The sequence below is a fragment of the Pleurodeles waltl genome, chromosome 12 (assembly GCF_031143425.1).
Source record: "Pleurodeles waltl isolate 20211129_DDA chromosome 12, aPleWal1.hap1.20221129, whole genome shotgun sequence".
Taxonomy (NCBI): Eukaryota; Metazoa; Chordata; class Amphibia; order Caudata; family Salamandridae; genus Pleurodeles; species Pleurodeles waltl.
This window is the reverse complement of record NC_090451.1, coordinates 206,682,287-206,709,674: the sequence shown is the minus strand read 5'-3', so window position 1 is coordinate 206,709,674 and position 27,388 is coordinate 206,682,287. Positions and strand designations below refer to the sequence as shown.

The 27,388-nt window shown below is 45.5% G+C and overlaps 1 protein-coding gene across 1 annotated transcript in view; it reads right to left on the bottom strand.

Moving 5' to 3' along the window:
* Nucleotides 1-27,388, bottom strand: part of CDH15 (cadherin 15) — a 129,596-nt gene that overhangs the window by 16,337 nt on the left and 85,871 nt on the right. Inside the window, exons 9-12 of the mRNA XM_069217230.1 lie at nt 8,038-8,180; nt 4,290-4,526; nt 2,890-3,129; nt 1,481-1,617 (exon numbers count right to left, since the gene is read on the bottom strand). Of these exons, the coding sequence (XP_069073331.1) occupies nt 1,481-1,617; nt 2,890-3,129; nt 4,290-4,526; nt 8,038-8,180 (757 nt within the window). The remainder of the gene's footprint in view (nt 1-1,480; nt 1,618-2,889; nt 3,130-4,289; nt 4,527-8,037; nt 8,181-27,388) is intronic.

Genomic DNA, 27,388 nt, shown 5'->3' with positions numbered 1-27,388 from the left:
TGTGTTTCTAGCTCAGATACATCAAAATTTAGTGAAAAGCTTTGCACCACGTGTTGCTTGCAATGGAAGGCCATAGCAAAATGTGACTGATCATCTGTTTGTTGCTTATTGCTGTAATTGAGTGACAGACTGGTACCAGTGACGTGAAACGTTTGGCCATGTGTACATATGACAAAATAATGAAGTAATACTATCACAAAAAGTGTTGCGTTATACCTCATAATTTGCCTTTTCTTCCCACATAATTTAGTAAACCTTGCCACATAATTTGGGCCTCCTCTGCCTCATAAATCCAGTGACCTTGTCTATAGGTGATACGGGGCATTGGGGCAACTCTGTTATACATCTTAAGTACTGAAGTGAACACCGTTCCATGTGACAATCAGGAACAACAAACATCTCATTTAGATGTGGTAATATTGGACACCTCTTAGTTTCCTCCCCTCCTGCAGATGCCGGGGCAGGAAGGTTTTTCGGTGGCTGAACCTTTGCCAGCTTTGCCTTCAGGAAATGCACTGCATAGTACGTATGCGAATATAAATGGTGTCACAGAGGCTGCCATACTTTGGACGGCCCCTCTGACTCCATTCCTACGGGCGGCTTTCCTGTCTAGGATGACCTTGCTACCCAGGGTGGTCCTGGACAAAAACAATTCTGTAAATGCCCCCACGCATTGGAAGAAAGCTCTGGGGCCTTGGAGAGCAAGGTATTGCTTTTTTTGCCAAATAAAGACTCCAGCTTTGAGGGTCTGTTTTTGACCCGCCATTAAGATGTGGACCTACCATTATAGGTTTTGTCTCCGAAGCAGCTACCTCCATAGAAATGCAAGCTGGCATTGAAGCTATTACGAAAAAATAAAGAAAGGCCACCTGTCCTAGGAGAAACGCTAGATTTCACAGGGCGGGTAGGACAAGAAAGGGAGCCATTGACACGCTATTCCTTTGATGTCCTCCCGCATTCTGTAGAGGATGGCCTAAGTCGTGTGACCTTTGGACAGCACTTGGAAGACATGGGGAACATGCGTTGCAAGTGTTTGAGCTTAGCCACAAGAATGGGCGGGCTCTGTGGACCCTGCTTGTACCCAATAGTCACCTGAAATGAACACTGTAGGCCACACAATCACCCAGTACATCCCTGAAAGAGGGCTGCATGTGGACTCCTCTTCTCAGTTAGTGGAGATTTTCTTTCTGTCAGGGTTGGCGTGATGTGGAAAGCTACACCTGGTTTACATACAGTCTGATGGCAATAAGCACATCTGGCAACAAAAGCATAGTTAGTGCACAGGCACTGATAAACCAGCATGGTACTCTGACTCAGGTTTTGGGATGCAGTGATTTGCAGGAGGTGATGCATGTACACTGCTTCTGATAACTTTGCCAGCACTTTCATTCCAGCCTAGTTAATGCGCTGTTGATAAGGTCAACCGTCAAACAAGGAGAATCAATACAGCTGATACAACGCGCCTCCCTTTTGCACTCACCTGGTCCTCCTCACCACCTCCCTGCTCGTCGTAGTTGAAGACATTATCTCGGATATCATCCTCGGAGTCCGACAGGAGTCCCTTGTGGGCACTGCCCCGGCGGTAACGCTCAACGATAACCAGAAACAGGATCACCACTATCCAAGAAAAAACACAGCAGAAGAAAGAGGCTCAAAACGGAAGTGTGGGAGGAAACGGGCAAGACATACGTGGCTGGTGGCGCAACACACGCAGGATGACCAATTCTGCCAATTACCAATTCTACCCTGACTTGCTTGAGTTCTACCAATGAGGTGAGGAGTTCTTTGGCGGCCTGCCTAGTTTCTAAGACCAAGTAAGACTGATTTTATGGCAGCCTTTGAAAGTTATACCACTGAGAACCATTCTAATGTAGCCTCTTTGATCTCTGTCATTAACGGAGTCAACCTATTTCCCCTGGGATGCATTCTGCTGTAAGACCAATTTTACTGTAGCTCCCATGATTCCCACTACTTGTTAGTTAAGGCGTGATGTTGATCACTCCATGTTGTATTGTACCACCTGGGAGCAAGTGCTTGTCAGGTCAACTATGTAATGGTAAGAGTTTTGATCTATGGATGATTAGTCTAGTTGATTATCTCAGTGGCCAATGGTTATGTTGCCAGCACTGCAATGTAAGCGACTGCCCCAAGTGCCTGCCAAGGACTGACACATTTTTCATTAACCTGCCTGATTTCCACCACCAACTAAAATCAATTCTACTGCAAGATGTGTACCACTAGGGAATAATTCCATATCAGCAGTGATAAATTACACTACTGATTGAGAACAATTAAATATCAGAATGCATTGATTTTACTGCTGAGAGCAATTATACTGCTACAGGTATATATTTGGTACATCTGACTGAGAACAACTACATTGCAGCATGTATGGATTATCTCAGTGAAGGCAGTTCTATTGCAGGTTCCTATAAATCTGCCCTGAATTGCAGCGATTCTGCTGCAGCATGCGTGAATTTACCCCTTGCAGCTGCAGAGTGCATGAATTCTACCATATGCTAGATGATTCTGATGCACCCGCGTGCATTCTCCCTCTAAATGAACAATGTCTCCAGCAACCTGCATCCATTTCACCACCGAGAACAATTGCAATGACATCCGGTCTGCGTCAATTCTACTATTGCTGCTGTGCTTCTGAATGAGAATACTTTATATCTGCTTCACGAGAGCTCCTACATATCGCTTTACTTGCCCTTTTCTGATTTATACGAAACTCACTGCCTATACAGATGCCTAAGGGCACACAGCTGCTCTGACGTGGGCATGTGTTAGCAGGTGGTTGATTAAAACTCAAAGGCAATCATTCATGTCATTTCCTTGTCATGGGTAAAGGGGATGCCATTGGTCATGGGGATGGCACCCACTTACATAGGAGAAGCAAGATACTGGCGAGGATGATCATCAGTGCTCCAAAGCTGATGCCCGTGCCGGCGATGAAAATGGCTGCTGCACCGGGCTTGCAGGAACCTGCAGAATCGCAGTCGCATACAGTCACATTCAGGAGCTGCACCTGGGTCAGCTGTGGCTCCCCTGAGTCACTGGCCCTCACGGGGAGGACATACAAGCCTTCTTCCATCTCCTTCAGCAACTGCAGCACGGCATGCGTACCTGGGGGCAGAGACACAAGGTGGATCATGAAGGGGACAGTGACTTAAGCAGATGTTTAACACCATAAGCTATGGACAGAGACTCATCACTTATAACTCAGTGACTGTCAGTAATGTGGCTCTCCTGCTAACCAGATGTATTCATAGAGTTGGCCAACTGTGTCCCAGATATATCTGGAGACCTAAGAACCAATGGTGGATTGGTCTTCAGAAGTCCAATATGCGTTACGCTGCATGTAAACATGGCATCCCTTTTGCTTATCATTCTGTACAGGTTGTCTCCTCCTTGCACACACTCACATATCTCAATCCGCCAATCAATCAGCCACTCACTAATTCTTGCCTGCTGCTTGTATCCCCGCTCCTTTAAAGACTAGCAGATAAGAGGTTTATCAGTATGCTGGAGTAACACTTTTAGAGGTCAAGCTGAGCCACAGGGGTCGACTTGAGCATAAGGAGAGAGGGCAAAAAGTGCTGGGTTATCTAAGTAACTCCAAAAAGAGTTAATCTCCTTTCTAAGAAGAGCACAGTTCCCAAGAATGGCCACTCCCGCTCCCAAGTGCACTATCCTGACTAGTGGAGAGGACATTTGCACCCAGAGAACCTTCCCACAGAACCTCATCCTCATCTCGGTGTGTCCCTAGCCCAATGTAGATAGCTTACAAATAGGTCATGACTATTCGTGGCCACGTAAGGCTTTTTGAGGACCGCCTGAAGGCTTTCATAGCCGCTAGAGAGAGAGCATTGATGATCAATTCCTGCCCTTTGATGACCTGGGCGCACTCTGCTCACTGTGAGTAGTTGGATATTGCTTTGTTTTGGCATTTCTTTATGCTTACTGTATCTCAGAGAGGTCTGAACGTCTTTAGTGCCGTATGTCTTTGCTACAGAGAAGCATCTTTAGAATCTCTCCCTGGTTTTTCTTGCATCAACCATATTTGTTTCAGGAAACACAATATGCTTACAGAAGTAGGAGTGGGAATACTGGGGAATTAGCAGTTGGGATAAGACGTCCTCTTGTCCCCATTCCCCCCCGCATCCACGCATCACAACAAGAGGCATTAGGAAACTTCTGAACATTTTGGGTTGAAGGCCTCAGATTATAATTATAGCCATGTTCAAGGTATAAATGCAGTTTTATATGGCACTCCATCTTCTTACCATTAACCGGGGTGATGGTCCAGTTCTGCATAAGCTCTGGGGCAGCTGAGTCCAACTGAAAGTGGAACGGCTCTGCTTGGGGCGGCAGGTCCTGGTCAGTGGCACTTATAAGCACCCCACTGTCCTTCCTGGGTATGCTGCACACAAGGCCGACCAGTGGAAACATGTACGGGGGTGAGTCGTTCTCCTCCGAGATCTGTATGGAAAGCGTGCCTGTCGCCGTGCGAGGAGGGTCCGCTGTGAATAAAGGACAAAGTCAGCAAGATCCATGGTCATTACTTTCCAAATACTACCATTTACTCACTCACACACACACACACACACACATGCACACACAGCTATTACAAGAGCCCTCACCCACCACCCGCAGCCCTGCCACAGACCTTTGTGGTGTTTTCGGGGCCAAGGGTGCAATAAGATTGAGGGAGAAGTGATCAGCAGCAGGATGGCTTTCACAAGTTTGTGCGGGGGAGACTGATGGACAGCAGGTTATCCTCCACCACACTCTTCTGGGGAAGAATGTAATTTAAGACAGCATCTACTACTCTCTGCTGGAATTCGCCACCTGCCTGAAGAGAGGGGTGATGGACATGTTGGGCAGCATACATTACACCTTGTGGGAGAGGGTTCGATAGTAGGATGCCTTACACTAGCATTTCCTGGGAGTGGTGATGGCTTACACTAATCTTTGTTGAAGTAATGAGCCACGGAAAGTAGGATGGCTTCCAGTACTCTACTGTGCAGATGATGGGCAGTAGGATCCCTCCTTCAACTTTCTTCTGGGAGCTAATGGACAGTATGGTGACTTTCGCAAGTTCCTCCTTGGGGAGAAGGGAGTTCAGGACAGTAGCATTCACCCTGTGTGTGAAGTATGATGGGCAGATAGATTCCTTCCACTACTGTGCTGGGAGGAGCGATGGAAAGTAGGATGGTTTTCTCTACTCATTACTGGGAGCAGTGATAGACTGTAGGACGGCTTACCCTACTCTTTGTTGAGAGGGTTGATGGACCATACAACAGCTTCCACTACTCTTTGCTGGGGCTGTCACTATTCTTTGTAAAGGAAGAGTGAAGGAGAGAACGGATGGCTTACACTACTCTTTACTGGGAGGGCTAATGGACAATAAGAAGGTTATACCATCCTTGCTGTCCAGGGTGAAGGAATCCACTGATCTTTGCTGAGAGGAGTGATGAAGAGTAGAGTAGCTTCCTCTATTCTTTGCTGGGAGGGGTGATAAACATTGGGGCAGTTTCCACTACTCTTTGCTAGGAGGACTGCTGCCAGTTGGAAGACTTACAATACTGTTAACTGGGAAGGTTTCCAGTACTCTGCTCAGATGGGTCATTGCGGCTTCCATGTCTCTCTGCTGTAAGGGGTACTGGGTACTGGGCAGGAGGGTGCCATCCACTTCTCTCTACTGGGAGGAGTGAAGGACAGTAGGGCGACTTTCACTACTCTGTTAGAAGGTTTGCTGACAGGAGGATGACTTAACCTACTCTGGTGAGAGTGGTGAATTACAGTAGTGAGGCTTCCACCAATCTTTGCTGGCAGAGGTCATGGACAGTAGGGTGGTTTTTACTACTCTTTGCTAATAGTGGTGATGGACAGTAGGGTGGCGTCTACAACACTCTTTGCAGAGGTCATGGTTCGTCAGACAGTTTCCTCTACTCTTGGTGGGCGATGGACAGTAAGATGGCTTCCACTACTCTGCTGGCAAAGGTGTTGGACTGTTAGGCGACTCACTATTCTTTGCTGGAAGAGATGATAGTAGGATGGACTACACTACTCGTTGGTAGGAGGATTGATGGACATTATCTACTGTCTGCTGGGAAGGGTGAAGGACAGTGGAATAGGTTCCATTGCTTTCTACTGTGGGATGATGAGCAGTGAGAACTAAACCACTGATCTTCTATTCTCCCTCCTCGGTTCTTAGAAACAATCCTTTCCACCACACTCTTCTTTTCTTAATTCCAGCATAATCTCCATTGCACTTATACAAGAAGGCTTTGGGTGCACGGAGAAGTGCCACAAGGAGCTAGAGACTCGTGGGGGAACATTTTGAGGCCTTTGGACAGCCAACAAGATGCTCCTGATGTCCAAAGCCCCACACTATAGGCCCCATGAAGACAGATTGAAAGGAGCGCCAGGCCCATGTACTAACAATGTGAGAGGCTTGAGGCTAGTGGGAAGACATTTTGGGGAGCTGCTGGCTCACGGACAGACATTGTAAGGTGTGCATGGCTCATGGACAGAAAGTATTAGAAGCTTGATGCTCATGAGAAGACAACTTCAGGAGCTTGAATCCCAGGGACACATGTAAGGACACATGGAGGGGATGGGACACATGAGAAGCTTGGGACATCAACACTGTAAGGCTACTCCAGCAAAAGGCTTGATCGAACCAGTCTCAATTACAACATTGGCAGAAAAATGATGCCTACCCACCACATAAACAACAAAATAAATGGGCTTCATTGAAAGTTTACTAGCATTTTAGCACACATTCATCAACTTGTCCAAACTGCAAATTTCTACATACATCAATTAAAAGAATGAAATTTCTGCCCTCAAATGAGCAATTTAAGGCATCCGCACATTCACAGATTGGAAGCGTGCAACGCCACCCTATCTGGCCTCCCAGCATAAATTATGCAGTCCCTGAAAGTGGCCATACATTCCACAAAAACAAAAATTGGACCATATCTCGCCTATCTTAGGGACCTCCATTGGCTCCCACTTGAATCAGATTTAGAATATTCTGCCTCACGTTCAAAGCTATACACGTGGGCAGGCAGAGTTATCTAGCCAATGCGTTAAAAATGTCTGGTGGCCCCACTATCTCATCCAGCAAGGACTCATTCACTATTGAACACCTGAACTTGAAAACCTCCTTAGCTCAAAGTCAATCCTTTTGGGGCTCTGTGCTTCCATCCTGGACCTCTCTTTTGATCCAGGTAAGTCTCTTATTCAGAAAGAGACTCAAGACCTACCTGTTCACTACATTCCTACATCAAGATCTTCCCTAGTTATGTGACATCTCACACATGAATTTTACAATGGACAACCCTTCTCTAACTTTATCTCAGTCATCCTTTCTGTACATAAGACGTTCTTGGAGGAAGCTGCCATTTCGATTTATTCTCGTGACTGGAACCATACCCTTTTCTTCCTTCCCTTTCCCGCCCCCATGTAGAGACCCCCTCCCTTTCCATATAGAGGTTTTGCGGTTGGCTTGATGTGCATGTTCTTGCGTGAACATATCTTTCATATGTAGTTATGTGTAAAGCGTTCTTATACCAACTGGTGAAGCAGCACGGTTGACAAACATTGTATGTGAATAAATGAATTAATAAAGGCACCTGGGGCACGCGGACAGTCTCACACTAACTTGAAGGACCCTGGCAATCACAGGTAAAACAGTGCCTAGCAGTCGCTGAGCTCAGTGTGCCCTCTATGAGCACCATTCACTGGAGTGAAGCCTGCTGTCACCACTGGTTGGTAGAACTGGCAAGACCTCAGTCTTACACCCGTAATGCAGACCATGGCGCAAACCCTGCATAGGACATGTCATACTGCATACATACAGGCATGTAATTCAGAGTGTTGCTGTCTGTGTTCACCTTTTCTGTGTTACATAGCATAAATAATGTGCTTTGAGTGCCTGCCGTGGGGTGGAGCTTTGTGGGGCTCCACCTCTTCTCTACAAAGGCTGAAGAGGGGGAGCCCGTCTCTGCCTTCAGGTCTCACCGTTGTCACTTGCGATAATCAGTGCCTTGTACCAGCCGCCTTGAAAGAAGGGGGACTCGCGGTCAATCTCCTTCCTGGTGTGGATTGTTCCGGTACTGGGGTCCACAGTCAGCCACTCTTCAGGGTCCTGTTCAATCTTGTAGCTGTCAACACAAGATGGCGGGGTGACATTACTTAGCGTGGCGACACAGAGTGGTGCGGTGCCGAACAAGCAGAGCTGCGGTCATCGGCAGCCCTCAACATTATGAACAGGAGCAGCGCCTGGTGCGCGTGCACTGCGAACCCTTTCGTAGAGGTTGCCACTCGTCTGCCTTTCTGGAACATAGTTCGCTGTGATGAGTCTGCTTCAAATAACAATCGCCAATTAGGTAAATGGCTTCTTTTTTTTTATAATTGGAACACTTAAGAATAAACACAAACAGCAGGATTTTCAGGCCGCCGACTTAGAATATTACCTAAGCAAGAATGGTGTAAAAACTCTTGGGTCACTAATAAAAATGTCATTAGGACAGAAGGCAGAAAAATGAACCGTCAAGGGTTGGGGGGTGGGGGGGGGTAGGGGGAGAGCGGGATTAAAATGTCTGTACAGGGACTTCGATCATGGCTTTCAAGCTTAACTAAACAGTGTGGCCCTGGACGATTACTTTTCTTCCCTGTGCCTCCCTTTCCATGATCATTACATCTCAGATCAACTTCAAATAATTCAGTTCAAGATGCACATTTTACAACAATCTCCTTCTGTGTGGTGTAAAAGACCATAATGTTGCTTCATTTATAAAAAATAAATACAAACGTATATAGGAGAAACAAGACAACCCCAACTATAACAGCAGCAATGTTGGGGTTCACTAATTCTAATAAAGGCCAGTCACTGCAGTGTTATAATCTAAGGTGCTAAAGTGAAGTGAAAGAATACAAATTATTTTTTATGTAAAAGTTTGTACCTCAGTATAAATAAAGTGCCAGTCAGTGAAACTTGCAGTAGGTCCAGGATGAGCTAAGAGGTTCTCCTCAGCCTTAAGGTGCTGCTTTTCCAGACAAGATGCAGCAAAGAGGGGCTGCTCAGAATTGTGAAACCCTGCCATCATAGTCTCTCTACAACTGCCCTCTTGGTGCAGGTTGTGAGGCAGGAGATGCTTTGGTGCTGGATGCATCATTTGCAGTCCCAAGCCCTATGAACTCCCACACCCACCGCAGGTAGTGAGGAAGGAGATGCTTTGGTGCTGAATGCATCATTTGCAGTCCCAAGCCCTATGAACTCCCACTTCCCACACCCACTCAGTTTCAAGTATGGCTTAGCAGTGTTGGCATGGCTTGTTTCAAAGTGCGGGCTACGATTACAGTGAGTCACCCTACTATACATAGGACACAAGCTGACAGCCTTGCCAAAAGCATGTTGCAAGGCCTCATCAAGGAGTGGGGCTGCAGGTAATCCCATTAACCCTCTGTCTGAGGCTGGTGAACTTGCCCTTTGAAGCGGGGACTGTTTCACAGTATTTGATGTAAGATACCTGTATTCCTAGCAAAGATGCCTGATCCCCACAGGGGCAATATTCAAGCACAAAAACATGTTTATGGAAAATAAAAATAGGTTCCATTGCTCTGCCCTCCGTTTTTTTAATCCTGTGGTAGAGAGACACCAGTAAACAACATTTTAGCTCACTCCCATACAATAAGTCGGATAGTTTAACAAAGGCAGAATACAGACGTTGACATAAATGATGTAGCTGCAGCCAAACAAGGGAACCCATAGCTAGGAGACGTAATGCAGTGAACAGTAATATCCTTGAGTGCTTCGAAGTTGAAGATATGGAAGCCACTGATGAAAAATACCATGCTAGGTAGGTAAGTGTTCACCATCCTATATGAGTATGAGTGTATGTAATTCCATAAGCGATTTGGCTGTTTCTTTCAGGAGTTTTGCACTTCTTATATGTTTATGGAAATCATACAACAGCCTATACCTCCTCTCACTTCCTCTACAGTGTGTTAACTATCGGTGTTGTACCCATCCTGTATGCGTGAGAGAATTGTTTTGCTACTGCCAACTGTTCTTAACTTATTTACGTGTGTTATGGAAGGCTGTGGTGCTGCTATGCTTGATGTACCTTTATTGTGTTGTGAATCTTGGTATTAAACTTTCTATTCAAGAATAAATGACTCACATTGCAATGCTTGTTTTACTACACGATGTGAGAAAAAGAATGAACCCTCTTTTTTTGGATATATGTGTAAAAGAAGCTATTTTTTAAATGGAGTAGTTGATTTTGTAAAATTTTAAAACATAGCTGACAGGTCAACTTTGTAAATGTTTAAAACACAGCTGTCAAGTGGCCAATTTTGTAATTTTAGCCAACAGTGCATTGTGTGCTGGGGCTTTCAGTCCATGATGAAACTGTTCAAAGCAAAACTAAAAGCCTGACAAAGCAACATTCTGCTTTGTTTAAAACAACAACAAAAAACAGATGACGGTACCAGATGTCCTAGCGCCAAAGCACAGAGTTGCAAATTGCAAAATAAAATGTAGTTCCTCACTCTCTGCCTTTTTTCTTGTAGACACAACCATAGTTGAACAGCTCCGTGGGTGAGAGGGCAGAGGTAGCCATTCACATGCTAATGCCAGCATCTCGCTGTTAAAGGATTAACATAAACACTCCTTGGAAAACCTGCAAAAGGCGTCATTTACCACAGGAATATGAGAAGCAGCAGTTACACTGTGTGGCGACACACAGAAAGGCAAAATGTCCTACCCCCTCCATTCTTGAACAATTCCTCGGCCTATAACTTGGTGCGATTTTGATGGTGCGCATACAGCACTACTATCAATCGCCCTGTGCTGAAGAAGTGCAGCACAGGCTGCAGGTGCTGCCCTGCGAGGGCTGTCAGTGCATGTGGTAAGTCCACAGGAAGTAGCTTCCCCATCACCACCTCCCCCAAGGCCCAGTGCTAGGTTAAGGACATTTGAGGCCTTGTGCTGCCCTACGATATGGCCACAAGAGGGCATCAGATTTCAAGAAACAGCCTCGTAAAGTCCTTGTGGCTACAGAAAAGGGGGTGCCTTTCCAGTAAAACGCCACTAGCAGGCATTATGTAATTCTATGTCAGGACCGGAGGCTCTGATTATGCTTCTCTTTCCTTGCTTTAATATTCAGCAGCCAATAGGAAAAGTTATACAACAAAAACTACAAATCCCATGAACCCAAGGGATACAACTACAATCATAGAGACGAACCCTATAAAACCCTCATGACTCAGAGTCTCTTCCTCTTTCTTTGCTGCTGCACACCCAGTTAAGTCGTTTTTGCCATTACGCGGCCAATTCTCGAGTTTTTTTACATGCTTATTTAATGTTTATTACTGTAGCTACAATGCTTACTTAGTGTTTTAATACTGACTCTCCAACGCGCGATGTACTACCGAAGGGCGGCTTGCCGCCCGTAGTACCCTGTGGAGTGGGAGCTTCACCTTGGGGAGCGGGACTGCGCGACCTCGTCGCGCAGTCCCATTTCTATTTCTGGCCTCGCGGAGGGCGCACGAGCCGACCGGCGTTTTCCCCTCATTGCAGGGAATTTGCCGATCGACTCGCGTGCGTTCCGGTCGGCCAGAGAGTGCCGGAATTCTCCCTCGGGGCTCATAAATCTTCGCCCCTCACACAGATAAGGCATTTCTTGCCATAACCCGGTGCTCCCCCTGAACGCCCTGTCAAGACTGATCTACAGGGTTGTAAAATTTATAAATTCAGGTGTTTTTCCACCTAGAGCTTGAAGCAGGTGCTCCCTCCACATTTAAACTTTTAAAACTTTAAGCATCACCTGCATTGGGGTCAGATTAGTATATATATATATCCTGACATTTATTTATATATATATATATATATACAGTATTTAAGCTCCCCCTATACTCCAGTACTTAGTGAGTTTTTCACTATAATCTACCATGTACGAAGAGGAAATTGAGGGTGATGATACCTACTTTTATGAGGACCCCCACCCAGGTTCCTTCGAACAAGACCTGGCCCAAGCTCTGGACGCAGGCGTGCGCCAGACTGTGAATGATGCCCTGGCCAAGGCAATCACCCCTCTAAAACACCACCTGTTAGGGTTTGCACAACAGCAGGGCTGGCTTCCCCCCAAAGGAAACATGTTAGAGGGACAGGCCACCCCTCCCACCAAATCCATTCATGCCAAGCCATTTGAGAAACTAACATCATCATTAATGTCTGAGCACCCGTATAGCAGGTCAACTGACCCTCCCTCAGACCCTTCTGAGGACTCAGAGGGTAGCTCATCCCGCAGCCCACCGACAGAGGATTCACAACCTCGTAAACGCAAGGCTAAATCTCACCACACTTCCGTGGCTAAACAACCCAAACTATTAACTTTCGAACCGGGGGAAATCATTCACCCCAGATCTTCTGCTTGGATTCCTCCCCCAGAGGTCTCCGATTACGTAAAAAACCATCTGCGCCAAGAATTTGATAAAGAAGTAAGAGCTCGCCTTCGTTCTGAATGTCCTAGACCGGACCTCCCAGACAAAATATCAGAAACTCCAGAGATAGACCCATCCATGATTACTTACCTCAAGAGGTATACAAAAGACCCTAAAAAAGGAATCGACAGGGCCTGGAAATCCTGCCAAGATAAGCTTCTGGATTTATCAGGCCCTTTGACCAAGATCCTGGAACTCGCTTACCAAGCAAAGGAATCCAATGTACCGATAGATTCGGATACTCTCATTGGTTGGTCTCAAAGAGCAATCTGCATGCTAGGCAATACCAACTGCGCCATTTCCAATGAGCGCCGTAGATCCATCCTGATGAAAATGGACCCCAAATTAGCCGATCTGGCATCTTCAGAAGCAGGCCCAGCGGCCCAAGGTCTATTATTTGGAGCCCCCTTCTTAAAAGAGCTCTCCAAATTCGTTGCCACCTTTTCCAGTCTAGATAAAGCTCAGGGCTCTATTAAGAAAGCGCTTCATCCTCTTTTCTCCCGGGCCGGACGCTTCAGAGGGCGATCGTTCGGCCGGAGACTTCACAACCCCTCTGGGGATGGCTTCCAGGGCTATCAAGGCAGAGGTGGTTACCAAGACCAGCCCTCCACCTTCTACCCCTCAAGAAGGTCTTTCCGCGGCCGCTTCCGCAGAGGAAGATTCAGAGGGGCAGCTGCCGCCATTCAAGACTCCTCCTCTACAGGTGAGAATCATTCCTTGGGAGGAAGTTCCTTTGGGGGGGTGCACTCGCATTTTTTATCACAATTGGCTAAAGATATCAAACGATCCTTGGATACTCGAGACCATTCTAGGTTTCAAGATAGAATTTTTTCAATCCCCTATTCAGGTTCTCCCCTCAAACACAATGTATTTTTCCCTTTCAGATCAGTCTTTTATTCACAAAGAAATTATGTCCCTCCTGTCAAAGGAGGCGATAGAAGAATCAATCCTCCACCCCAGGGGTTTCGTAAGTCCCATCTTATTGGTAGACAAAAAGGGAGGCGGATCAAGATTGGTCCTCAATCTGAAGGAATTCAACCAATGGATCCTCTACCGACATTTCAAAATGGAGGGGATCCATTTACTCCGAGACATTCTTCGTACAGGAGATTGGATGGTCCGTTTGGACCTCAAAGATGCTTATTTGTCCGTCCCTATTTTTCCCCCTCACAGACGCTTTCTACAATTCCGCTGGGAGGGGAGGATATTCGAATTCAAAGTCCTTCCCTTCGGCCTCTCGTCGGCTCCGTGGTGTTAAACGAAGTTGATGAGACCGGTGGTGGAATATCTGAGAGACAGGGGTGTTCGTCTGATCATCTACCTGGACGACATTATAATCCTGTCCCAATGTCCCCAGACGCTCATGCTTCATCTGGAATGGGCGATTTCTCTCCTTCAGGATCTGGGTTTTGTGATCAATGTCCAGAAATCCATCCTGTCTCCATCCCAATCGATAGAATTCCTAGGGTTCCTAGTGGATTCCCCCTCTGCCCAACTGATTCTCCCACAAGTGAAAGTAAAGAGGATCAAGAAAGAATTGAGACTTGCATTGTCCAAGACGACTGTGTCATTGAGATTCCTAGCCCATATAGTGGGTCTGCTAGCGTCTTCTATCCAAGCGATTTTCCCCGGTCCTCTGCATTACAGAGCCCTCCAACGCTTAAAGAGCCTTCACTTGAACAAAGGTCTATCCTACTCCCAATTAGTTCCTCTTTCAGAGGAAGCGAGACTCAAGATCTCTTGGTGGTTTAACCACATGGAGGCATGGAACGGCAGGGCCATTTTTCCTTGCTCTCCAGATCTGACCATAGAAGCGGATGCCAGCCGATGGGGTTGGGGTGCTCACTGCGGTCCCCTCTCCACCGGGGGTCGTTGGTCTCAGGAAGAGCTTTCAATGCATATCAACTGTCTGGAACTCTTAGCGGGTACTTTTGCCATCCGGATGGACAACGTTTCGGCAGTGCGATATGTGAACAAATTGGGGGGAACCCGATCCCAGATCCCCACGGAGATAGCGAAAGATTTTTGGCACTTCTGTCTCCAGAACCAGATCTCGGTAACAGCAGAGTACCTTCCGGGTCAACGGAATGTCATAGCGGATTGGCACTCCCGCCATTTGAGGGATGCCAGCGATTGGAGATTACATCCTCGAGTCTTCAAGACGATTATGTGGATGTGGGGTCCTTGTTCAATAGACCTTTTTGCCTCCCGACTGAACACCCAACTCCCGTCTTATTTCAGTTGGTGCCCAGACCCGGGAGCGAGAGCGTTAGACGCTTTTCTCCAGGATTGGTCCCCCTCCCTAAATTATGCCTTTCCCCCCTTTGTGATGATTCCTAGGGTCTTGGCACAGCTTCGGAGACAAGAGGCGGAAATAGTGTTAATTGCTCCTTTTTGGAGAGCTCAACCTTGGTTCCCCATCATCATGGAGCTGACTTGTGCTCCCCCCCCTCCTCTTACCGTGGTCTTGGGACCTCCTTCTAGACCCAGGGAGATCGCCCCATCCCTTGATCTTATCAGGCCATCTGTCTCTCCTGGCCTGGCGTCTTTCAGGCAAAATTGGAATCTCCCAGGCCTTTCGAGAGAAGCTCAGGAATTCATCAACCAGGCCTGGGCCCCCAACACTCACAAACGCTATACCTCAGCCTGGCGGCGTTGGTGTAGTTGGTGTACTTCACGGGGTGCAGATCCCCTTAATGCCGATTGCACTATGATCTTAAATTTGTTGGCGTCCTTAGCTGCCTCGGGTATGGCATATAACTCGATCAACAACTTTCGTTCAGCCATTTCAGCTGGACATGTGTTTGTCGAAGGTAGACCTATTGGTCAGTTGCCTATGGTTTGTAAATTGATTCAAGGCATCAGGATGTTAAATCCTCCTCGCCCCAAATACTCTCATCTTTGGGATGTTAACGTTGTTCTACAGTTTTTAGATTCCTGGCCCTCCAACAAGTATCTTTCCAGAAAACAGCTGTCTGCAAAACTTACCATTTTACTCTGTCTGGTATCATGTAAAAGAGTGTCTGATGTTAAAGCCTTAGAGTTGGCAGGGAGAAGTTTTTCTCCGGAAGGTGTTTCTTTTATAATTTCCAGAAGAACAAAATGTAATACAAGAGTAATATCTTATCCAGCCTTTCCGGAAAACCAGAAACTCTGCGTTGTACAATGTCTGAAGGATTACGAGGTGAGTACGGCAGAATTTCGTACTGACATGGCAGGTCAGTTGCTAATTTCCCTTCAAAAACCTTTTCGTCCAGTTGCGTCTGCTACCTTGGCTCGATGGGTAAAATGGATTTTAGCAGAAGCAGGTATTGATGTTTCCAAATTTGGTGCTCACTCTGTGAGAGGTGCTATGGCATCAAAATCTTTCTTTTTAGGTTCTCGTCTTGAGGACATTTTAAATGCGGCAGACTGGTCATCGGAATCCACGTTTAAGAGGTTTTATTACAAACCCATTTTGTATGTAGCTTCTGTGGTAATGACTAAACTTTAAACTAGCATAATCAGAGCCTCCGGTCCTGACATAGAATATAAAATTTTCTAGCTTTCGCGTCTAGAATTTTCAATTCTATTAAGGACACGGAGGCGAGGATTATCCCTCCCTGGCAGAAAGATAAATAATACATAGTGTATTGTGCAATGTACTGTTTGAATTGACTATTTGTTTCTGCCCTCCCTGAATTTCTTAAAAAAAAAAAAAAAAAAGAAATATTTGTAATATTTATAGCAGATGATAATGTTGTACTGATTTGACATTCGGGACAGTTTTTATGGCTATGTGTTCTGTTCTTGTCTTAGGTCAAGAAGAAAAATGATATGACGATTTTCGTCGGGAGTTTCTCCTTGAAAACCGTTCCTGCTCCTTCCTCTGTGACCTTCTGCTTCGACCTGGTTGGATGTTTGTTCTTGATTAAGACTTGAGTTTCATTTATATGACTTTGAGCATCAGTGACGTAACTGTTCTATTCGCAAAGAAAGAGGAAGAGACTCTGAGTCATGAGGGTTTTATAGGGTTCGTCTCTATGATTGTAGTTGTATCCCTTGGGTTCATGGGATTTGTAGTTTTTGTTGTATAACTTTTCCTATTGGCTGCTGAATATTAAAGCAAGGAAAGAGAAGCATAATCCTCGCCTCCGTGTCCTTAATAGAATTGAAAATTCTAGACGCGAAAGCTAGAAACTTTTATATTGTTTGCAAAGGAGATGCTGCATTCTCACATCTGTCAGGAAGGGGCATTTGCTCAAACAATAGAATCATGTGTCTGATATCTGTGCAGGGCGAACTCAACCTAGTTTTGGATTAATGACAAAATAGGAAACTGAAATTTTAAATAATTCCACTAGAGGAATGGTTGCTTCCAAACAACCTTTTCCCACTACGGCCCTCATTTAGATGTGAGCTCTACAATCAGGAGTAATTACTAGATGCAGGTAGATTTACCACATGGTATTTACGCTCATATGTAGGATTCTGTGAGTAAATCATGTTTGAGGGTAAAAATGTAAATTATTTGCAACAGCTTTTTGCTGGAAGTCAGGTAGTGCAAAAACGGAGAAAAAACAGAAGACATCTCTTCTCAAGCTTTGCACTCAGGACTTGGATTAATATCCTACCACAGATGGGACCCGCTCTCTCTCTACTCCACAACACGGAGGACATGAAAACACATGTTGTCCAGAAAATCTCTAATCTACCATTTCTAGGGAGGCTCCTGGCACCTTTATTAAATGGATTGTACACCATAGGAGCAAGCCACCCATCCATATATGTAATTATAAGTTTAGTCACATGTATATAGTGCTTCATGACCCAGGCGAGGTGACGAAGTGCATTACCAGATGGTTTGCACAGTTTACCCGTGTGTACTTACAGTCATATCTGCATAGGAAGTGTTTTGGTGTTGTGCTTAGCCAAAGCAGTGCACTTTTCTCATCTTTTAGTAGTAGTGAAGTTATTTTTTGGAGGTGTTGCATCAAGTTGTGCTTGGAGAGTGTCTGCATATTCTGTGTTAATGCTAACACTGACACTGAGTGAAACTGCTTGGCTGTAGGGTGTGTGAACAATAACATTGCTGATAGGTTACCAAGACATTACGGATGACTGGAGACTCGCATTTATAATATCAATCACGGGGCTGGCTTTAGAGCAGGTGGTGCCCTGTGAGATAGTCTTTTTTGGCACCCCCACCCCATGACCACCTCCCCGGATTCCCCAGATTCAGTCAAATCCACCCGGCAAACGTGCCCCTCATCTTTCCATAGCCCCCTTTCACATACATTCATTAGTTTAAAGCGCTTGTAATGGCTGGCTTACCCAATCCACTCACCTATCCACATTAAATACAGTTCTGTTCTTTGCAGCAGGCATATTAACCCTCTACACTACTTATGGCGAGTCAATACTGCCAAAAGTACAACCCTTAGCAGGAACATTAATCACAAGAGGGGTCTTGACATTTGAATGGTTTTCTGAAGGCTGGACGTACAAGGAACTTTTCAGCAGGTGCTTTTAAATGGCAAGTTTCGTAAGTCGTTGCTAAACACAGCGCCCTCCTGAGGACAGCACCCCCAATCCAGGTCAGTACCCGGTGCGGCCGCACCGCCCTAAAGCCGGCCCTTGACTATGATCAAAGTCACTGTGATGAACCCAGCGCTGATATTCTGGAGGTGATTGTTTTGTTGCCTCTTCTGTGATGGCAGGGACATTTCGTTTCTACATTGATAGCCCTGTTCCCCTTTGCTGCCTCCTCTTTCTTCGGTCCTAATTACCAACTTGGAACTAATTCCATTCTGGATGTCCACTCCCATCAGCACCTCGAATATGTGCTATTTGCCCATGTACGAATTACGTCCTGTGTGCTAATTGCCATCTAGTTGTTGGGATATCGATCGAAATATCGATTTGTGCTCCCTGGTACACATTCACGGGTACAAATTCCAATTTGTGACTTCATCCGAATGTGCTTGCAAGGCTGAGATTTGAAGCCATGCATGGCCCACTCACATTGGCATCCTTCATAGGCCACATTTTCCAGACTTTGCCGAACCTGCTGGGGTGGGACTAGGTCCCCCAGCAGGATTTGATCCAAGGAGAAGGGGGGGGGGGCTGGTGCGAAACGTAAAATTGTGTTACTTTGGGCAGGGAACTCAAACATAAAGCTTTGTAAGTTAAATGCAAAACGTGTTTCTGGATTAATGAATATTGAGGAGGAAAATCTTACCCATTTTACACATACTTCCTTCCCTAAATAGCCTGATCTTAAGACATGTCCTAGTCCCAGTGAGTGACCTTGTAAACAATAAGGGAAACGTACTCCCCACTTTTACAAGCTGTAACACAGGAAGTACTATTGATTTTATTTTTATGTCTTACAACCTGGCACCCCTTACTCAGGATTTTATGGTCAATCCAAATTGGTTGAGTGCTTATAACCTGCTAGTTCTATCCCTTCAGCTAAACGCTGCTAATCTAGAAAAGCAAAGCGGTGAGATATATGCGAAGAAGAGGGGGTTTAAAAATGAAATGAGGTAAGATAAATACTGAACTTTTTATGAGATGGATAGTCTCCGAGCATCCATCCTTAGTTTTCACCTGTCTTGCAAAAAATATTTCTGTCCAGGGCCTACAACTAGGATTTGAGGGCTTGTATAGAGAATCCTTGGTTGTGCTATTTGAAAAAAAATCATTTGAATTGATAGGCATGAAGGAGCTGTATGGAAACCTGACTCTTATCACTTCAAAAACTAAAGACATAGTGAAACAAAAGTTTTTTAAATTATAGGTCAAATGATAGGTAAGGAAAGCACAATGTATGTCGGCACTGATAAGATATGTGCCATTGTTGACAGCCAATCAATAGAACCATACATGACCTGGGTGAGGAACCCATTTTATTGACGTCACTTGCCACCTTTTAGATTCTGTATGATTCATTTTGTAGTAGCTTCGCTTCTCCTACTCAATGCTTTCGGTCCTGTGATTTACCACCATTTAAGCCAATCTTCCACACAAAGCATGTCACTTTATTTTGTTTTGCTCTTTATACGAGGTTCCAAGGCATACGTTTTTAATTCCCATATTGCAGAAATTACATTTTAGATCCCATTTGGAGGGTGTATCTTACCTTCAGAGCCTGGTAAATGTTGATGTTTGATGGGCAGTTCTTCATTAAATAAGGAAATCACTGGTGGTGAGAAAGCAATGTGAACAGATCCTTGTTTAGTTAATAGAGTGGGGCAGGCCTACAACCATCCAAGATGGAGAATAAGTGGAAGATTAGTGTGTGATTAAAATGAAATTATTTTGTTCTTGACAGGTTCTTCCTGTTTAGTAGATGCGCCAAGAATGGAGTGCAGAAGATGCTGACCAGAAAATGTTAAAACTTTTAGTGACATTTTGTTTCATGACTATGTAGGTACTCTATTTTATCCAATCATGGTATATATGTGGAGATGGTTTTGATGAAATGTAAAATCTTGTTTTTAAGTTTATGCTTTTATGGATTCATTCAACTACGAATAAAGGTTTTCTATGACTACCATTGAATTGGTTAATGGGAAGGCATATTATCTGAGGACAGAGAGTAACTTTAGTTTGTGGTATGAGTAGCCAGTTCTGCAAATAGAGTCAGAGTATCTAAGTGAAGTAAACTGTGGAGAAAGTGTGGGTTGACTTCTCCTGAACCTCTCACTTCTCTGTGGTTGCCAAAGGATGGCCTTGTGGAAAGAATGCTGGCATAGGCTGATGTCCTGCCAAAGAAACCTGAGCGAGGATGCTAGTTCGAGGTAATTTAAACAAATCTTCAAAAAACTACAACCTTTTAAACAAACACTTTTTAAATTATGGTGAGTAAAACAATATGAGGGACAGTTCACAAAAATAATCTATGGGTACAAGGACGCGTGCTACCGGAGTACTATTTTAGGTTCTCTTACATACCTTGTGAATTGGCAAAAAATGTCCCTATTAGAAAGTCTGAAAAGAGGACAGAGTCCTTTCTATTTGCACTAATTGTATATGAATAGTCCCCGAATATTACCATTTTATGTGTTTGGGCCTAATTCACAAAAGTATTCAATAATATGTAAAGGATTACTACAGAAGTACTACTGTACGTTCTCCAAAATGTCTTTGTGAATAGGCTCTGCTGTAAGTGTACGGCAGGACCTTTACAGAAGAGTCTGCAGTGACTCAGGTAGGAGGTAAGGTCTTTAGTCCATGTTAGACCATTAGCTTGCAGCAACAGTGGGTATGTCTTAACAGGGCTCCATTCTTCCTCCAGTTGTCCCTATCCTACCTCCCCCTGCAGACCACACACTATCATTTTATTACATCATTTACTCTCATCCTTTCAGACACAAACTCATACAAAAAGGAATGGGGACACACAGGATAGATACTACAACGCCTCATAGAAAATAACTTTAACTTCAAATGTGGCCAGGGTTTTTTTTTTAACGACATTCTGCCACGCTGTGGTTGAAAATGTATTCATTTAAAATATAATGTTTTGTCCTTGCATTGCTTTTGCTAATTTTAATTGTAAATGTATTTATATAGTGCTTATGACACCTAACGAGGTATTGAATCACTTTTTAAGCAAGTAGCATGCTACTCCGGAACCCAAGATTAGTAGTTAGTGGGTTAGTACAAATGTTTTTCTTGTGCATCAGTTGTGTGCTTTTGATTTCTTGTGTGTTTAGTAGAGTTTGGATTAGGGATAAATGATATGAACGATTGAAAATGGGAAGTAATAAGTTGTTTTTTTGTGAGTAGTTGTCATGTGTGGCAGTTGTGCGTGCATGCTAGTTGGGTGACATGACTTAAAAGGACTGGTGAGCTTTTGAGAAGGATGTTTGGGAGTTCATAGTAATCAGAAAAGTTTGGGAATTTGGTTATTGGTAATAGCCTGCCCTTCCTTGACTATTTGTTGTGCCCATTTTTGTTGGTCTTTGGGGAGATGTTGTATGATATCCTTCATCTCTTCCCAGTGGGCCCTATCATATCTAGCCAATAGTGCTTGGGAGTTGGCTATCCTCCATTGGTTGGCTGCCTGCGATGCTACCCTTTTGCCCGCAGCATCACATTTTCTGCTCTCCTTGTCTGGTGGTGGTGCATCCCCAGATGATTGGGAGTTGGCTCTCTTTCTGGCTGCGCTTACAACTACAGAATCAGGAGGCAGTTGTGTAATAAATGCCGGATCTGAGGGAGGTGGTTTATATTTTTTCTCCACTCTGGGAGTAATTATCCTGGCTTTGACTGGCTCTTGAAATATCTGGCGTGCATGCTTTAACATGCCTGGAAGCATGGGAAGGGATTGGTATGTAGTGTGTGTAGAGGATAATGTGTTAAAGAGAAAATCATCCTCTAAGGGCTCAGTGTGCATGGCGACATTGTGGTAGGATGCCGCCCTAGCTAAGACCTGAGTATATCCAGTGCTATCCTCTGGTGGTGATGGTTTGGAGGGATAGCAGTCTGGGCTGTTTTCAGGAATGGGATCTGGATCATAGAGAGCCCATGGATCCACATTGTCTTGTTGTGAATCAAAAGAATGTACAGGAGACTGTACAGGGGTGGGAGTAGTAGGTGGAGAGACAAGCAGGTGAGGAGAATGAGGAGGAGACTGAGGAGGAGAAAATTGTGGAGGTGGAGATTTTTGTTTAGTCTTTGGTACTTTAGCTGGTGGCTGAGCAGTGTCCAATCGTTCCTGAATGGCCAGCTTCCTCTTAGGCTTCAGAGGAGGTGCAGTTATGATCTTGCCAGTGTCCTTCTGAATGTGAATTCTGGCTTGCCTTTCATCTATGTCCTTCATTTGTGTGTGTTCCTCCGAAAATCTATGGCTTTCTTTAAGTACTTTGGAAAGTCCATGTCCCTCCGTATAAACTGGCCTTTTCGGCTCTAAAGCTGTTTTTTTGGGGATCGAAAAGCTGGGAGTGGATGTTGGCTTCGGCTCCGAAAGCGATTTTTGAGGTTTCGACTCGAAGGTTCGACGTCTGCTTGTTTTGGAGCCAGTGCTTCGGCTTGAGTCCTAAGGTTTCGGTGACGTGGCCTATTTCGGTGCCGAAGTTGTTGCTTGGTCACCGAAGGTCTTTTTGCGTGTCGACCCATGGCCTTCCGGCAGTGGCGTTCCCAAGGCCTTATGTTTGGGCTTGGCTGGGACAGGGGCAGGCATACTCACGTGCTGTCCTGCCGTGACCGGTCTGTCATCCTCGGACTCCTGCTCGGAGTCGGACCCTCGGACGGAGACTGCGGTGTGCATAATCTCCTCTTCCTCAATATCGAGACGTTCGGTGCTCTTCGACGCCATCTCCAGTCTTCGTGCTCTTCTGTCTCGGAGAGTTTTCTTCGAACGGAAGGATCTGCAGGCCTCACAATTTTCCTCTCAATGGTCTGGGGAGAGACAGAGATTACAGACGAGATGTTGGTCTGTATATGGAAATTTGGCGTGGCACTGAGAACAAAAGCGGAATGGGGTCCGGTCTATGAGGCTTCCACACGGTCGGCCCGACAAGGCCTGAGTTGGGCGTGGGCGCCCCGAAGGGTGAGTAAAGATGTTTGACCCGACGGTACCGAAGTGTCGATGAGAGATGGTACGCGATTGAAACAATACCGACGAGAATTAACGAGTTATAGAACTTTTCCGACTCTAACTATTGGAGCGAAAAGAAACACATCCAAACCCGATGGTGGAAAGAAAACAATCTAACATGGAGTCGATGCCCATGCACAATGGAGCCGAAGAGGAGGAGTCACTCGATCCCGTGACTCGAAAATGCTTCTTCGAACAAAAGCAACTTGTAACACTCTGAGCCCAACACTAGATGGCAGAATATGCATAGCATGTGTATCTGGAGCTACACATGCCATCGAACATATATATACAGGGAGTGCAGAATTATTAGGCAAATGAGTATTTTGACCACATCATCCTCTTTATGCATGTTGTCTTACTCCAAGCTGTATAGGCTCGAAAGCCTACTACCAATTAAGCATATTAGGTGATGTGCATCTCTGTAATGAGAAGGGGTGTGGTCTAATGACATCACCACCCTATATCAGGTGTGCATAATTATTAGGCAACTTCCTTTCCTTTGGCAAAATGGGTCAAAAGAAGGACTTGACAGGCTCAGAAAAGTCAAAAATAGTGAGATATCTTGCAGAGGGATGCAGCACTCTTAAAATTGCAAAGCTTCTGAAGCGTGATCATCGAACAATCAAGCGTTTCATTCAAAATAGTCAACAGGGTCGCAAGAAGCGTGTGGAAAAACCACGGCGCAAAATAACTGCCCATGAACTGAGAAAAGTCAAGCGTGCAGCTGCCACGATGCCACTTGCCACCAGTTTGGCCATATTTCAGAGCTGCAACATCACTGGAGTGCCCAAAAGCACAAGGTGTGCAATACTCAGAGACATGGCCAAGGTAAGAAAGGCTGAAAGACGACCACCACTGAACAAGACACACAAACTGAAACGTCAAGACTGGGCCAAGAAATATCTCAAGACTGATTTTCTAAGGTTTTATGGACTGATGAAATGAGAGTGAGTCTTGATGGGCCAGATGGATGGGCCCGTGGCTGGATTGGTAAAGGGCAGAGAGCTCCAGTCCGACTCAGACGCCAGCAAGGTGGAGGTGGAGTACTGGTTTGGGCTGGTATCATCAAAGATGAGCTTGTGGGGCCTTTTCGGGTTGAGGATGGAGTCAAGCTCAACTCCCAGTCCTACTGCCAGTTCCTGGTAGACACCTTCTTCAAGCAGTGGTACAGGAAGAAGTCTGCATCCTTCCAGAAAAACATGATTTTCATGCAGGACAATGCTCCATCACACGCGTCCAAGTATTCCACAGCGTGGCTGGCAAGAAAGGGTATAAAAGAAGGAAATCTAATGACATGGCCTCCTTGTTCACCTGATCTGAACCCCATTGAGAACCTGTGGTCCATCATCAAATGTGAGATTTACAAGGAGGGAAAACAGTACACCTCTCTGAACAGTGTCTGGGAGGCTGTGGTTGCTGCTGCACGCAATGTTGATGGTGAACAGATCAAAACACTGACCGAATCCATGGATGGCAGGCTTTTGAGTGTCCTTGCAAAGAAAGGTGGCTATATTGGTCACTGATTTGTTTTTGTTTTGTTTTTGAATGTCAGACATGTATATTTGTGAATGTTGAGATGTTATATTGGTTTCACTGGTAATAATAAATAATTGAAATGGGTATATATTTGTTTTTTGTTAAGTTGCCTAATAATTATGCACAGTAATAGTCACCTGCACACACAGATATCCCCCTAACATAGCTAAAACTAAAAACAAACTAAACACTACTTCCAAAAATATTCAGCTTTGATATTAATGAGTTTTTTGGGTTCATTGAGAACATGGTTGTTGTTCAATAATAAAATTAATCCTCAAAAATACAACTTGCCTAATAATTCTGCACTCCCTGTATATATTTGAAGCTGGCTCTCTATATGGTGCACTAAAAAGAAGTTCACCGTGTAGAGAGACCAGTGGATCCCCAGTTGGTTTACAGAGGCTAAAGCAGATAATGAGAGAATACTAACGCTCTCTTTTGTGATAGTGTGGGTGAGCAGTTATGGCTAGCTGAGTGTAGTGCTCAGCATTTGTTGTACTCACAGAGGCAATAAATGAGACACACACTCAAAGAATAAATCTGAGACCAAATTAGAAAAATAACACTTCTTTTTATATATGTTTTAAAACCAAGAATCTCATTCAAAAGTAAGTACTGTTTTTGTTAGCAATTTTCACAGGAAAGTAAACGATTCAAACGTGCGCTTTTACGCACAATGCAATCCTATGAAAGGAAAAGTCAGAGATGCATAAAAATAGATAGTCAGTTTCAGGAGTTCACCTTCAGGGTTTGGTGCTGTAGTGGGCCATGGTCTAAAGTACTACCAGCAGTTCTTCGGGAACTTCCCGGATTTCACCCGCACCAGGGTGCTGGTGAGGTTTTAGCTAGGTGCGCTATGGTGAAGGGAGGGTCACCTGTAAATAGACTGCAGAGGGGGGACTTGGGGACAAGTCTGAGAGCTCCCAAACAGGGGCTTAGGTCATAAGGGGTCTTAGAGCAAGGGGGCACAGCCGGTTCTTCAGAACTCGGGCTGGGCGGCTCAGGTGCAGAGTGGTTAGGGTGGCTGGGCTGATGTGCAAAGATGCTCCTCACGGTTGGAGACAAACAGCTGGCAGGTGCAAAATCAGGACCGCTGGGTCACTCATGAAGTGGGTCTTAGTGATGCTGATGTCCCTTGACGGCTGCTCGGTCGTGGTGCATTGGGAATCTAGACTTGACTGTTGGTGCAGGGCGTCCGGTACCCCGGGGGTTGGTGCTGCATGGCACTGGTTGGTCCTTGTGCCTTCATACTTGGTGGGGAGACAGATCTGATCCTCCAGAGCACGAGTACTTTCTCCTGGTCGTCTGTGGCGTCGGTCGGGCCAGGAAGCTGCAAGGCGGTGGACCGGACTCTGCTTATCAGTGCCTACCGACTGCAGGGAATTAGCTCCTCTGCTCCAAGGGAGACTAGCAGCAATTTTTGAAGTGCTGGCAGGCTACCAAAAGCTTTGGTAGTCCTCCATCATGCAGGATGAGTCACTCTGTCGGGACTGTCGAAAGAGTTGCAAGCAGGCACAGTTTCACGCCAAAGGTTCTCTGCTCTTCTGGTGTTCTCACCAGGCACTGACTCTTCTTTTTGTTCTTCTTCTCTTGATCCATCAAATCTGAGTTCTTGGGTTCAGGGGTGCCAACTAAATACTCAATTTAGGGGTACTAAGGGGAGTGACAGGTAGCAGCCTACGGGTTGCCTATCTTTAGGGTGCCTACACCCTCTATATGACCACTTCTGGTGGTAAGTTGGCATAACCCTGACCTTAGAATGCTACTTCCATCCAAAACAAGATGGAGGAATCTGAAAAGTGGTGCTTGCATCACCTAGTCTACCTTAGGGATGGGATTGGCTGGATGTGGGCATACCTCCTAATGTTACCGCCTGTCTTGTCGCCAAGAAGCGGGGTCAGGACAGGGGGTGGTCATCACCGCCATCTGGAGAGACCTGGATTGCATAACAAAGGCAGCTCGGGCTTTGAAGCCCCCCGCCCTGGAGTGCATATCCTGCAAGGAAGAGGTGTCAACACTTCTTCCCAGAGCAGGCTTTGTTCCTGGCCTCCGAGGCCATAGGCTCTCACCTCAGGAGGTCAGAAACATGTCTGTGCTAGGTGGACTGGTTGAGACCACTCAGTCAACACACTAGCAGTCGGTAGGTTTTTCAAGCGGCACCTCTAAGGTGCACTCTGTGTGCTTGTATTAATAAATCAATCACTGGAATCAATAAGGGTTTATTACTACTAGGTGTTTGATACCAAAAATCCCTAGTTTCACCATGTAGCTCGGGATCTCGTATTGACCAGTGTCCAGCACATGTATTTCAGTTGACTTCCCTGTCCACTTAATATGTTTAAGAATCAACAAAGTCATAGCAAGGGCATATCTACTCACGCAGATATGTCCTCACATGTGATATAATGCACCCTGCCTTAGGGCTGTAGGCCTCCTTAGTGGTGGCTTACAAATCTCATTTGCAGTGGTAGGGGACCTGGCACGCACACAGGGATGTGTCTGCACCAAGACACGCAGCATGGATGGCAGCAATGTGTGTTTGGTGAGGGGTCCCATAGGGTGCCTCAATTTGTGCTGCAGCCCTAACAGACCTTCTTTAGTGCCCCAGGCCCTAAGTACCAGGGTTACCATTTACGAGGGACTTACAGAGGGGGCTAAAAGTTGTCCTAATTAAGGGAAATAACTGTACAGTTTTGGGAAAGAGAACTGGCACTGGGGGCTTGGTTAGCAGGA